This window comes from Pseudorca crassidens, chromosome 12, assembly GCF_039906515.1.
Source record: "Pseudorca crassidens isolate mPseCra1 chromosome 12, mPseCra1.hap1, whole genome shotgun sequence".
Lineage (NCBI taxonomy): Eukaryota > Metazoa > Chordata > Mammalia > Artiodactyla > Delphinidae > Pseudorca > Pseudorca crassidens.
In genome coordinates, this window is record NC_090307.1 from 88,871,403 (window position 1) to 88,886,193 (window position 14,791).

General features: G+C 43.0%; 1 protein-coding gene across 5 annotated transcripts in view; it reads left to right on the plus strand.

Annotated features, from left to right (window-relative positions):
• GLT1D1 (glycosyltransferase 1 domain containing 1) overlaps window positions 1-14,791 on the plus strand; it is a 152,631-nt gene that overhangs the window by 20,555 nt on the left and 117,285 nt on the right. For all 5 annotated transcript variants that reach the window (XR_010933393.1, XM_067701210.1, XM_067701211.1 and 2 more), the window contains 2 exons: window positions 2,544-2,692; window positions 7,686-7,791. Coding sequence is in view for 4 of the 5 variants with exons in the window: in XM_067701210.1 (XP_067557311.1) it covers window positions 2,544-2,692; window positions 7,686-7,791 (255 nt within the window). In the remaining variant the exon portion in view is untranslated. The remainder of the gene's footprint in view (window positions 1-2,543; window positions 2,693-7,685; window positions 7,792-14,791) is intronic.

Consider the following 14,791-nt stretch of genomic DNA (forward strand, 5'->3'; position numbering starts at 1 on the left):
AGGATCTAGGACTCTGTTTTATCACTGAGCTATTGTTGTTTTTTTTGGAGTATAGTTGATTTACAATGTTGCATTAGTTTCAGGTGTACCACAAAGTGATTCAGTTCTCTACACACACACACACACACACACACACACATTCTTTTTCAGATTCTTTTCCATTATAGGTTATTACAAGATATTGAGTATAGTTCCCTGTGCTATACAGTAGGTCCTTGTAGGTTATTGATTCTGTAATAGAAGCACTAAGTACGATGTGACTGCCTTGTTCATATAACTGCATCCCAGAGTGATTGTGGTAGCGATGGGCTCGGAGAACAATGGAAACAGTGAGAGAGACGGCTGTGTTAGCAGCAGGGGCTGTCAGATTTCACTGAAGGGAGCTGGCATTGGGGAATGTCGGGACATGGTCATGGGGCTCAGAAGACATGATGTGTTGCGTGTCCTGCAGGTGGAAGGGCTGGACTGGAACTAAAGGTGTCAAGAGTGGGATGTGCCTGGCTGTGCAGGGGATGCAGGCTATGAAGGGTGTTGTGTGCTAGGCTAGGGTGTTTGGACTTGATCCCAGAGACACATTCAGCCATTAGTTCATTCAGTAAGCAAGACAGATCCAGGCCCCATTCTCATGGAGTTGACAGTTGGGCTGACTACCCCAAGCCATTTGAGGTTTTTTGTTCTGTTTTTTTAATTTTTATTTTGGCTGTGCCATGCAGCATGCAGAATCTTAGTTCCCCAACCAGGGATCAAACCCGCATCCCCTGCAGTGGAAGCACAGAGTCTTAACCACTGGACTGTCAGGGGAGTCCCCATTTGAGGGTTTTAATGAACCTGGTTGGATTGGTTGTATATTCACATGCACCTCAAACAATTTTAAAAGATAAGATAGGGCTTCCCTGGTGGCACAGTGGTTGAGAATCTGCCTGCTGATGCGGGGGACACGGGTTCGTGCCCTGGTCAGGGAAGATCCCACATGCCGCAGAACGGCTGGGCCTGTGACCATGGCCGCTGAGCCTGTGCGTCTAGAGGCTGTGCTCCACCACGGGAGAGGCCACAACAGTGAGAGGCATGCGTACTGCAAAAAAAAAAAAAAAAAAAAAAGATAATATATGCACCTGGTCAAAGAATCCAGCCATGCAAAATGGTCTGTGATGAGAAGATAATCTCTCCCCCACCCTGGTCCCCAGTCCTCTTTAGACAGAATCATTATTATCTATTTCTTCTGTGTCCTTCTAGAGATGTTCTGTGCACACATACTATATATGCACAAAGTGTTCTTCACCTTTTGAAGCACACTTCATTAACAGTGTGTCCTCTTTTCATTAACAATGTGTCTTGGAGTTCATTCTAAATGACTGCACAGTGATCTGCACTCTTTTCATGGCATCAGCCTTGAGTACCTCATATGCGCCATAATGTGACTGGTCCCCTCCTGACGCACGCTGAGGTCCGTGTTAGTCTTTTTGCTGCTTCGGATATAGCCTCGGTGCTTACTCTTGGGTGCATGTTTTGCACTCATATCCAAGTGTGTCTTTGGAATCAGTTCTGAGAAGTGGAGTTGTTTGGTCACAGAGTTTGTGCATTTTAAATATATTAGCTGTTTCTACTTTGCCCACAGAAGAGGTTGTACCAGTTTACCCAGTATAGGAATGTTTATTTCATGAAGCCATAGGCAGACTCTTCTTCTTTACAGATTTTCTACATTAAAAGGATGACTGAAGTGGATCACCATTTCTCATATTTAAAAGCCCAATTGTAGGGGGTTTTTTTTGTTTTTGTTTTGTTTGTCATGGACTGCAATTTTATGGTGATACCTATTTTTCTATTGGGTTGTTAGGGTTTTTTCTTATTGATTTATGAGAGTTCTTTACATATTAAGCAAATTAGCTTCTTTCCTTTTGTAAGTGTTGTAAAAGTTGTGTTTTTTCCCCCCCAGTTTCTCATTTGTCCTTTGATTTTGCCCATGCTATTTCTGCCACTCAGGAAGTTTCTTTTTGGTTTATCGGATTTGTATTTTAGATTTCTGTTGCAAGGAACTGAACCGGGATGAGAAGAAAAGAGACATATTTGAAAGATATTTGGGAGGTAGAATGGAAAGGCCATGGAGTATTTCTTGAAGCTCTGATAATGGGTGACTTTTGAATTCTTGATGAAAAACTGAGTCACAGATGCCTAAACACAAACTTTGAGAAACAGGAGGAAAAAGTGAAATCAAAGAATTAAAGAAGGGGAGGGAGCTTTCTGGTGCAGCACATGTCACTGGAAGTGGCCGTGGGTGTCTCGTGTGTCAAGGCTGCCAAGCCTTCCTGAATTGGCCCTTCATTCGGCTGGCCTCGGTGCCAGTCCCAGTCCTGGTGTCTGAGACTGGTGGATGAATGTATTTTAGGTAGATTGTCTCTCAAGGACAATTCAGAAAATATGTAGTATTAACTTCTGATTTGACTAATCTCTGGATTGGTTTTCAGTTTTAACCACAGCAGCATCTTGTGCCCTTTTAATGCTTTTCTCTCCTGTCTTTTTCTTTCTCTGTGTATTTTTTGATAAAGGGACCATCTAGAAGCTGCGGGTCACGTGTGTATTCTGAAAAATGCCTTGGACTTTGAAAGCCCATCCGAAATCTCCAACTTCATCAAGGCTGAGAGCTTGGAGGCAGCTATGGCTCTTCATCTATATAGAGGGGGTAGACTTTTGCCAGGTAACCCCCCCTTCCCCAAAGGTGGAGCCCTAGCAGTCACAAAACCAGAGCGCCTGCGATTTCAACTTAAACATCGATGAAGCGGCTTATCCCTGCTCAGAAATGGAAGGGATACAATCCTCTTTTTGCTTTGCTCTTCTAAACGGAGTAGTTTTCTAAAAACGATGTAACTACACCAATTGAGAATGGATGCATATATACTGAAGCTGTTTTTCGGCATGAAGAGTCATTTTTTTTTTTACAATTTTTAAAAATTATTTATTTATTTATTTATTTATTTTTGGCTGTATAGGGTCTTCGTTGCTGCGCACGGGCTTCTCATTGCTGTGGCTTCTCTTGTTGCGGAGCACGGGCTCTAGGCGCACAGGGTTCAGTAGTTGTGGCATGTGGGCTCAGTAGTTGTGGCTCACAGGCTCTAGAGTGCAGGCTCAGTAGTTGTGGTGCACATGGGCTTAGTTGCTCCACAGCATGTGGGATCTTCCCGGACCAGGGATTGAACCCCTGTCCCCTGCACTGGCAGGCGGATTCCTAACCACTGCGCCACCAGGGAAGTCCCTACGGCATGAAGAGTTTTATCCTGAATGTTTTTGATGTGTATTTCTTAACTCAAAGTCTAATTTTCAAAAGTTAAAAATGTGACTCTTTCACAAAATATAGAAGTGAGCACATAGGAGAGAGTTTATTCAACTGATTTATTAATGAAGAAACTGCTAAGATACTAAAGCCAGTTTAAAGAGCATTTGAGGGACTGAGATTTTTTTTTGAATTTTATTATTTTTTTTTGTACAGCAGGTTCTTATTAGTCATACATTTTATACACATCAGTGTATACACGTCAATCCCAAACTCCCAATTCATCACACCACCACCCCCAGTTTCCCCCCTTGATGGCCATACGTTTGTTCTCTACATCTGTCTCTCTATTTGTGCCCTGCAAACTGGTTCATCTGTACCATTTTTCTAGTTTCCACATATATGCGTTAATATACAATATTTGTTTTTGTCCTTATTACTTACTTCACTCTGTATGACAGTCTCTAGATCCATCCACGGAGGGACTGAAATTTGAATAGGCTAGGATTAGGTTAGCTGCAGAACTGGTTATGTCCAGCAGGGCAATCAACCGTAAGCTTTGGGGCTTTCTTTTCTTTTCTTTTTTTTTTTTTGGCTGTGCTGCACGGCACGCGGGATCTTAGTTCCCCAACCAGGGATTGGGCCCGTGCCCCCTGCAGGGGAAGCTCAAAGTCTTAACCACTGGACCACCAGGGAAGTCCCGAGGGTTGCGGGGAGCTATCTTTTCTACTGTGTTAGTCAGGGTTTTCTAGAGAAACAGAGCCAAGAGGAGATATAGATATAGATACCAATGTAGATATAGATACACACACACACACACACACACACACACACACACACACACACACATATGTATGTGAAGATTTATTATAGGGGTTGGCTATGTGATTATAGAGGCTGAGAATTCCCACAGTCTGCCATCTGCAAGCTGGACACCCAGGAAAACCGGTGGTTTCATTCAACCCGAGTCTGAAAGCCTGAGAATTGGGGGGCTGACGGTGTAAGCCCCAGTCTGAGTCTAGAAGCCCAAGAACCAGGAGTGGTGGTGTCTGAGGGCAGGAGAAGATGGATGTCCCAGTTTAAGCAGAGAGTATGAATTCACCCTTCCTCCCCCTTTTAGTTCTATTCAAGCCCTCAACGGATTGGGTGAGGCCCACCTGCATTGTTGAGGGAGATCTTCCTTCCTCAGACTACAGATTCAAATGCTAGTCTCTTCCAGAAACATCCTCCCAGACACATCCAGAAATCATGTTATACCAGCTCTCTGGGCCTCCCTTAGACCAGACACATTGACTTCTAACATAAACCATTACAACTGCAGCAAAGTGATTGGCATCTCTGCCTGCAAAGTATTGGATGCAACTGCACAGAGCATGCGCTCTTAATTAATAGTAAATACTGAGGTCAAACAGCAGTACCTTCTCTTAGAAAACGAATCCACGGGGACCTTTAAACACTGCTTCTGGGATTCCCTGGTGGCGCAGTGGTTAAGAATCCTCCTGCCAATGCAGGGGACACAGGTTCGAGCCCTGGTCCGGGAAGATCCCACATGCTGCAGAGCAACTGAGCCCGTGCTCCACAACCACTGAGCCTGCACTCTAGAGCCCGCGAGCCACAACTACTGAGCCCGCGAGCCACAACTACTGAGCCCGTGTGCCACAACTGCTGAAGCCTGCGCACCTAGAGCCTGTGCTCCGCAACAAGAGAAGCCACCGCAGTGAGAAACCCGCGCACCACGATGAAGAGTAGCCCTTGCTTGCCACAGCTAGAGAAAGCCCGCGTGCAGCAATGAAGACCCAATGCAGCCAGAAATAAATAAATAAAATAAATCAAAAACAAAAACAAAAAACACTGCTTCCTTGGACCTTGAAAGGATGTACATGCAGTCATCCTCTTGGCTTCAGCTACAATTTTTGGATATTTCTTCTTAACCCTCCCAAGGCCAGTTTGACTTCACTGAGAGCCCAGCGGCCACCGAGTAGAGGCAGGGCCGATCATTTTGTTGTTGAGCCGTGAGTGGCTTTTTCCAAATATGAATTAAATAACCTGGCAGTGGCAGCTTTTCAGGAGGTAGTATGTCACCTGAGGCCCCCAATTACCTACAGTAATCATCATATGGGGATAACACTTCACTTAGCAAAATGTGTCAACTTCTGAAATTTTCAGACGTCTCATTGCTAAAGGTGACTTCCTGTTTCCCTGCACTGTATCAAACCTTATTTAATCTTCCAGCTGTCTCTCTTGCTTCCCACACCATAGGAAGTTGGACCCTCTCTTCATATGCAGGCCTTACTTTGTGTGTGTGTGTGTGTGTATATATATATATGTATGTATGTATATATATATATATATACACACACACACACACATACATGTGTATATATATATATATATATATATATATATTTTTTTTTTTTTTTTTTTTTTTTTTGCGGTACGCGGGCCTCTCACTGTTGGTGGCCTCTTCCGTTGCGGAGCACAGGCTCCAGACGTGCAGGCTCAGCGGCCATGGCTCACGGGCCCAGCCGCTCCGCGGCATGTGGGATCTTCCCGGACCGGGGCACGAACCCGTGTCCCCTGCATCGGCAGGCAGACTCTCAACCGCTGCGCCACCAGGGAAGCCCTACTTTGTATATTTAAGTGCATAACTTAGCGATCTTTCCACATCAGTGCTTATGCTGAAAACCGGTCACTCCCAGTAGCTGGCTGAGAAGAAAATCTCGTGGTTTCCTGAACCTGGCTTCTTAATCAGACACTTGATGCTGCCTGTTCTTTTAGGTTCAAGCCTAAAGCATGTTCTCAACAAGAAACAGGAAGAGATTAGTCAAAACCTTAATTTCCCTTTGCTGTGTGACATATTCATAGATTCTGGGAATTACAGATGGACGTCTTTGGAGGCCATTATTCTACCTACCACAGACCTTTCTCTGGTCCCCAAAGATTCAAGTCCATCCCACGTGCTAAAATCATTCTCCCCATCTCAGCATCCCCCAAGGTCTAAGCCCATGGCAGAAGAGGAATCATCTCTACCACACTCGCCTTTCCGTGTCTGCCTGACTGTTTAGTATTTTTGGAAAAGGTCACACCAGTCCATAGTAAGAGATGCAAACAATATAAAGTGTTATAGAGAGAAAAGAAGTAAGTTTCTCTCCTGTTCCAAATCAGTCGCCTTCCGGGTTCCTTCTTTTTTCTTTTGGCCACACCGTGCAGCTTGTGGAATCTTAGTTCCCCAGCCAGGGCTTGAACCTGGGCCCTCAGTGAAAGCATTGAGCCCTAACCACTGGACTGCCAGGGTCCCCTCTATAGAGGCAACAGCAGCTAGGTTTTTTCTGTTTATCCTTTCACAGGTGTTCTTTGTACAGAGAAATGTATGTTTATTGTTTTCCTACACACATATTGTGTTAATCAAAATGCACTTGATTTTTTTTTTTAAGTTTTCATTTGAGTTTTTTACTCACAGCCTTTCTGTACCTCTTATGTGTTATTGGTGAGCTTAGTAGCTAAAGGCTGAATTCTTCGCAGTGAAGTGAGAGACACTTCACCAGAAAGAGAAAAGATAGATAGAATCTGCTCATTTGCGTGACAAACACTTCTAAGGCAAATACAAGGAAAGATCTGTACCTTCTCCACTTACATATTGAATCTCAGTAGAGATGGCTTGTTTGAGAAACCCCAGTATGGACTGAAGTTAGATCTGGTCTGTTTAGTGGTTTGCCTTTGCTCTTTTGAAATTTTTATTGACCTTTGGAAGTCCTTCTAGGGAGCCCTGTGTGGTGAGCACACTGTTTAACTTGACCTGTGCACTCTAGGTGCCTTGTGAAATGACCCAGCCAGGGAATGTGCCTTCCATCAGCCCAGGGCCCTTCATTCAGAATAAACACGCTCCCGGGGGGAATCCTTTTCCATTTGACGCGCGCAACATCTCCAGTATTTTTGGTTCCCATATATTTGTGCCCTCCACGTTCTATCATTGCTGTTGTACTGTGTGTGCCTGAAGATACAGTCTGTGTCTCTTTCCTCTCCCTCTTGGTTCCTTGCCAGCACGGTGACGGTTACTATGAACAGCAGATCTAAATTTGAAGCCCTCTTTTTCTGTCATAAAAGCACCAGTAGCTCCAGATTAACCCATTTCCGAACGATACGCTTGGCTTTGATAGATGGAGGCCAACAACATTTTTCATGTGTTAAAATTGAAAGCAAATTGATTTAAAATCGTCTTGTCTCACGTGATTAACCCCATGTCATGTTCTTAACAGTGACACCTGTTCTATTCAGAAGAGCTGTGGGTAGAATTCAACAAACCACCAAATCTGCCCCCTATGTTGTGGGAACTTCAGTTTTTGATATCGTCGCTTTGGGATGGTTACCAAGGGGTGTTTCCGAAGGTAAACTGTGCTTTGTTAATTATCCTATTTTGCAGGTCATGGAATTCCTTTTGGAATCATCTTTGGTGGAACTGATTTAAATGAAGACGTTAAGCAGGGAGAAAAAAACAAAGTGATGGGAAAAGTCCTAGAAGAAGCCAGGTAAGACTTAAGAGAATTTCACAGGAGTTAAGCATCTAACCCTTTTGGTTGAAATTCACTGACACACAAAGACAGAGGAAACCAGTAGTTTGGGAGGCTTACATCTTTCCATGTAGAATCAATTTCTTTCTTTTTGTTCATCTTTCCTTTCATTTGGTGCCTGTTTATTTTGCCACAAATAGTCATTGTAAACAAGTTATTGCACTTGAATAGTTCTTTGACTGCAGTTAATATTGGACGAACGTGCTTAGAATGTTCTGAGTGGTGGAAGAAACAGAATTCTTGCTAAGAGATGAGATGGATAAACTCAAGCTTTATTAGCACACAAGTTGGGGTTGACTTTGCATCAAGTTTGCCCAAGTAGAATATTTTTTCCAGTTTCCTTGAGATACGATTGACGTGCAGCCCTGTATAAGTTTAAGCTGTACGACATAATGATTTGACTTGCGTACTTGAAACGATTATCACAGGAAGTTTACTGAACATTCATCATTTCGTATGGATACAAATTCAAATAAATAGAAAAAAAAAACCTTCTTTCCTTGTGGTGAGAACTCTTAGGATTTACTTGCTTAACTTTCACGTATAACATACGGCAGGGTTAATTATATGTATCGTGTTGTACGTGACATCCTTAGGACTTATTTATCTTACACCTGGAAGTTTGTACCTTTGGTTGCCTCCATCGAATTGCCCCTTCCCCACTCCCCGCCTCTGGTCACCACGAATTGGATCTCTTTTTCTGTGAGTTTGTTTGTTTGATTGGTTGGTTTTGAAGTATGATTGACCTACAGCTCTATGTTAGTTCCTGTTACACAACATAGTGATTCAATATGTGTCTACATTTGAAGACGATCCCCACGATAAGTCTAGTTTCCATCTGTCACCATACAAAGATGTTACATAGTTACGTACTGTATTTACTCTCTGTCGATCTACGTGATTATGTTAACTTGCTGGTCTCTGAGTTCAAGCACATTTTAACAACGCTGCCTTTTTACTTCCCCACCCTGCTCCCCCCAACATTTACTGGTTTTGACGTCGTATGTATTTTACATCTTTTTGTTTTGCATCTCCCTTAACTATGTAGATTGTGGTACACAGGTGGTTTTCCTACTCTTTGTCTTTTAACCTTCCTACTAGCTTTATACACGGCTGATTTACTACCTTTACTGTATATCTGCCTTCACTAACAAGATGTTTTCTGTGGTAATTTTCATGTTTCTAGTTGTGTCAAGAGGAATCTCTTTGACGTGGCTCTTAACCTATACGGGTTTCTGGGCTATATATGAACCATTTGTGAGAGCAACCAGCGAGCGGGTTTCTCAGTAGGGTCACTGTGGGTATTCTGGGCAGGATAGTTATTCATTGTGGGGCTGCCCCGCATGTCCCAGACTCTGGACACTGCGTGTCCACAGCACCTGCTGGGTACTGCAGCAGTTAAACACACCTGCCCACATTTCTAGCCCCTGGGATGGGAGTTATTGCCCCTGCTGAGAACCCAGAGCTGTACTTCCCAACCTTCTTCATGTCAAGGCATTCTTAGAAAATGATAATATCTGTACAGCATTCTGGAGTGCACTGGGAGGCTTGGTGGGGAAACAGAAACACCCCATTTTCTCTTTATAGCAATCACAGTCATAATAACTAACATCATAATAAAATACAAATCCTCTCTGTTCATATAAAAATTGTGAAAAAAAGAGCTAATGAAATCGAAAGAAGAAATATACGTGCGTACCCAAAGCAAAGCAAAGCACTCTTCTTGGCGGGCTTTCTGGGGTGATTCCACGGAAGGGTTGACGTGGGTGGATGTGGTCTCTGCCCCCCATGCACCCACTGGCTGCTGATGATTCAGAGTCTCACCTGCCATCGAATCACCCTGAATTCAAAGCTTACCGAAAACCCAACCAGTACTGTTGAAGCATCCTTTCAACTCTAGTAAATTTTTGAATCATTGTGGGAAAAAAAACAAACAAACAGGTGATGAATTTTTAAATGTGGAAACACTACTTATTAATTTTTTAACCACTTTACTGAGGAATGATTGCCATGCAAAAAGCTGTACATAATCAAGGCACACAACTTGATGAGTTTGGAGATCACTGTATACCTGTGAAACCATCATCACAATTTATGCTGTAACCACATCCATCACCTCCAGAAGTTTACTCCCACCTTCTTTATTTTTATTATTTTATTTTAATTTTTATGATAAGAACACTTAACAGAAAATCTACCCTCTTAGCAAGTTGTTTACCTACAGTATCATTACCTGTAGGCTCTCTGCTGTACAGGAGAGCTCTAGGGCACGTTCATCTCGTACAACTGAAACTTTGTGACCTTTGACTAATACCTCCCTGGTTCCCCCTCCCTCTGTGTCCCCCTCCCCCAACCCCTCCCATGCTACTCATGCTTCCATGAGTTTGACTGCTTTAGATTCCACGTGTCTGTAGAATCATACAGTATTTGTCCTTCCACATCTGGCTTGTTTTCCTGAACATAAATATGTCCCAGGTTCATCCATGTTGTTGCAGATGTCGGGATGTCCTCCTTTTTTAAGGCTGAAAAGTATTCTAGTGTATGTGCATGCCACGTTTTCCTTATCCATTCGTCTGTTGATTGACATTTAGGTTGCTTCCATGTCCCCAGTAAGTGGCCAACCATGAATTTTCTTTTTTCTTTTTTATTATTATTATTATTTAACATATTTATTAGAGTATAATTGCTTTACAATGATGTGTTAGTTTCTGCTGTATAACAAAGCTGTACTGACCATGAATTTTCTGTGCTCGTCTGTAACCCTTGCATGGCTGAGAAGCTGTGGGAATCCAGACGTCTTCAAGTGTGTGTAACTGTCGCATTTCTGATCCACACCAAGGACAGAACCCCAGGTTCTATTTCACAGCCTAATTTTTTTGTGGGGAAAGATAGGTGTCAGTCTTGCCTCTTAAAACTAGGGTTACAAATAGATGGCATTGCATTTCAGGACACTGCTTCTTCCTGAAGACTTCCTGGACATAAATGTGGAAACGCAACCTTTTTAAGATAGAGAGTACGCTCTGCGTATGTGTGTGTGTTTTACAATAAATGAAGGTATTAAAACAGTGTTGGCTCACCTCGAAAGGTGATCTATCATTATAGGTTTTCTTCTTGTTGTTGTTCTTACACCCTAAGAATTTATTGCCTTTACATTCCTGCAGTTTGTAATGCACTATCTCATAGAAGGAAAATCATTCTGCTTGGGAGAAACAATGTGGAATGAATTCATCGTATGATATTATCATTAACATTATTCATTGTGTTGTTATTAAAACACACATTGATTTTTTATTTTTTTTTTTTTGCGGTACTCGGGCCTGTCACTGCCGTGGCCTCTCCCGTTGCAGAGCACAGGCTCCGGATGCGCAGGCTCAGCGACCATGGCTCATGAGCCCAGCCGCTCCGCGGCATGTGGGATCTTCCCGGACTGGGGCACGAACCGTGTCCCCTGCATCGGCAGGCGGACTCTCAACCACTGCGCCACCAGGGAAGCCCCACACATTGATTTTTATTTGGGGATATTGATTGGAGTTAGTGGGCAGGGAAGTTGCATGTATCACAGATTTCTTGTCCGACACAATACAGCACACTTTTCTGTAGAACAGAGCATTGAACTTGTCTAGCTTTATAACAAGTGTTTCATTTAAATAGTTTTATTTTCCCTATAAGGTATATTTTTCAACTTTTTTAGTACTGAAAACTTTTCCTGTATGGTATAGCATGCGAACTTATTTTAGTATCCACTTTTTGGCTTATGAATATTATAATAAGTATTTGGTAGTTATAAACACCAAAATTAAATAAGGAGTATTTGAAATTTGTGGAAATTGTTTAGTGAAGTCTTATCCAGGTGCATATTAGAAAAACTTAACATTGCCAAGCAAATGAGCAAAAGAGAGTTTGTATGAAATGAATTGCCTCACAAATGCTCTCACGATTAATGAGAATCAATGGCATGTGAAGTTACTGTTTTGTAGGTCAAAACTGGTTGAATGTTGGTAATTTCATATGCTTTTTCAGTGTTACTAAAGATGTTTTTGACAAACAGAACTCTATGTCAACGTAAGTGTGTTTTGAAATGGCAGTGTTCAAGCAAAAGTGCAAAAGTGGTACTTTTATACTTTTCCTAAAAATGTGTTATTTTATTTTTTATGTTACCTTAAATAGTATTTTATTTTATTTTTGATCGAAGTATATAGTAGATTTACAATATTGTGTTACTTTCTGCTGTACAGCAAAGTGATTTAGCTTTACATATATATACACTCTTTTTTAAATATTCTTTTCCATTATGGTTTATCTCAGGATATTGAGTATAGTTCCCTGTGCTCTACAGCAGGACCTTGTTTATCCATCCTATATATACTAGTTTACATCTGCTGACCCCAAACTCCCACTCCATCCCTCCCCCAACCCCCCTCCCCCTTAGCAACCACCAGTCTGTTCTCTACATCCGTGAGTCTGTTTCTGTTTCGTAGATAAGTTCGTTTGTGATTTTAGATTCCACATATAAATGTCATATGGTATTTGTCTTTCTCTGTCTGACTTACTTCACTTAGTATGATCCTGTCTAGGTCCATCCACGTTGCTGCAAAGGGCATTATTTCATTCTTTGTTACGGCTGAGTAGTATTCCATTGTATATATGAACCACATCTTCTTTGTCCATTCCTCTGTCGATGGACACTTAGGTTGTTTCCATGTCTTGGCTTTTGCAAATGGTAGAAATGTGTTATTTTAAATATCTTTATCTTCCAAGGATCTTTGGGCTAGAAACTCTCTTAAAAGGTTATCTATTAGGTGGATGTAAAGCCAGGCCCCCTGTTCCTATATGAGGAGCCAGAAGAAAGACCTTGTTATCTGTGGCCCTGGAATAAGTGGCCTGTCTTTCAAGTTAGCTCCAGTTCACCCCTCTGACTCCGAAAACATTTTCACACGCACCTTTGAGGAGAACCTTCCCAAGACTCTCATCCTTCCCTGCCGTCTTAAACTGACGCTGTAGCTCCTCCTGATGCCTCATCTTGGGTTCTGAAATGAGCAGGACGTGATGGTGGGGACGGTCACATGGGTGGGGGACAGTCACAGTCAGCCGCCAGGCTGCCGTGCACACAGAGTCCGCTCCACACACCTGGGACATTTTCGTGCTCTTTCCTCCCCCTCTCCACCCATCCCTCCCCCTCACCTGCTTCCTGTTGGAATTTAAGGCAGAACTGTTCCTTCTCTTACTTATACACGTATACAGGCAGCAGGTATTTTTGCCCATCTCCTGGGTGCCAGACACTCCAGGGGCTTGGGAGGTGGCCATGAACAGAGCCGCGTTCCAGCCTACGTGGAACTGACATTCTCACCGAAAAGTAGAGCATCACACTTGGCAGATGAGTGGCTGTTCATAAATGCCGTTATGGGGTAAATTGCTTGGTCTTTGTGTTATTGACCTTATTCTTTGTTCGTTGGCTGTTCTTGCTTTTGGTGTCTTTTTTTTTTCTGAAAGTTTTAGGCTGTCAAATAATTTGTTCACTGGCCACGTGGGGCGCCCTAATGTTTTGCACAAGTCCCAGTAGTGGTGTTAGTACTAGTAGAAAATAATAATAGCAGATGTTTATCAGATGTTAAATGAATTAGGGACCAGGAACTGTGCCAGGCAATTTACATGCATAGTTTGTTCTTTGTTTGGTTCTTAAGTTTCTCATTTTTGCGGACTTCCACAAAGGAAGGCTTCTGCACTCTCCTTGCAGTTGATATTTAGTTGCTCTTCTCTCCTTTTTATCCTCATTTCTTGGAGTAAAGTTGATGCCCTCAGAATACAGTTTATTTGTGTTTCTTGCCAATGTTCGGGGGATGTGGAGAGCATCTCATAAGTGATGCCAGCAGTCCGATCCCTGCTGGGCTCAGATGCAAGGTCTGATGTGGTCTGGTCCTGCTTGTTCACGTTTATTCTACCCAAAGGGAAGGATTCCGTATTTCTTCCTTAAGTAAGAGGCATGCGATTGGCTGTGTCTGCGATTGGTGGCTGGTTTGGGGAGAGTGAGGAGGGGGAAGAAGGAAGGCTTGGAGAAGACACAGGCAGGGGGACGTGAGCTCCCCTTTCCAGGTCATGCCAGTGGGGAGGAATCATCTATTAACGGTTCTTTTTTTCTCTTTCTTTTTTTTTTGGCCACGCCAGGTGCTGCTTGCGGGACCTTTGTTCCCCGACCGGGAATAGAAACCGGGTCCCGGCTGTGAAAGCTCTGAGTCCTAATCACTCAACCGCCAGGGAATTCCCTATTAATGGTTCTTGGTTGCAACAATTTTCTATATCTGCCACTCATACATTTGTTAATTGGAATTCTACTGGAAGGAAGAGTTGTCTGTTTGACCCCATTTACTTACTCAGTTATTTAGTTACATCAACACGGACCCATGGCTATTTATTTTATTTGACTCTATGGGTTACCCATCACTCCTATTACTTATTTTGGTGCCCAGATCACCCCAGCCATGGCCATTGGAGATATTTTGAGTTGACTCCTGCATCCTTTCGACAAGCCCTTGCCATGTTTTGAGCGCTTTCTTACTTTCTGGCCCCAAAAGATATTCCTGGTTCATTCCACGTGTACCCAGTCCTGCTTCTGGAAACCGCCATTTCTCAATGAATGGGGACATTTAGTAAATCTTGAACACTTTTGCCAGTTTTCCTTTGGCAAAGCCAGTGGACCGGATCACCTGCCCCTGAATATTATCTAAGTTCCTTGCCTCTCTAGTGCATCTTGTTTTCTGTCTTTTTTTTTTTTTAATAAATTTATTTATTTTATTTTTGGCTGCGTTGGGTCTTCGTTGCAGCGCTTGGGTTTCTCATTGTGGAGGCTTCTCTCCTTGCAGGGCGTGGGCTCTAGGCACACGGGCTTCAGTAGTTGAGGCTCACGGGTTCTAGAGCGCAGGCTCGGTAGTTGTGGCGCACGGGCTTTGTTGATCCACGGCAT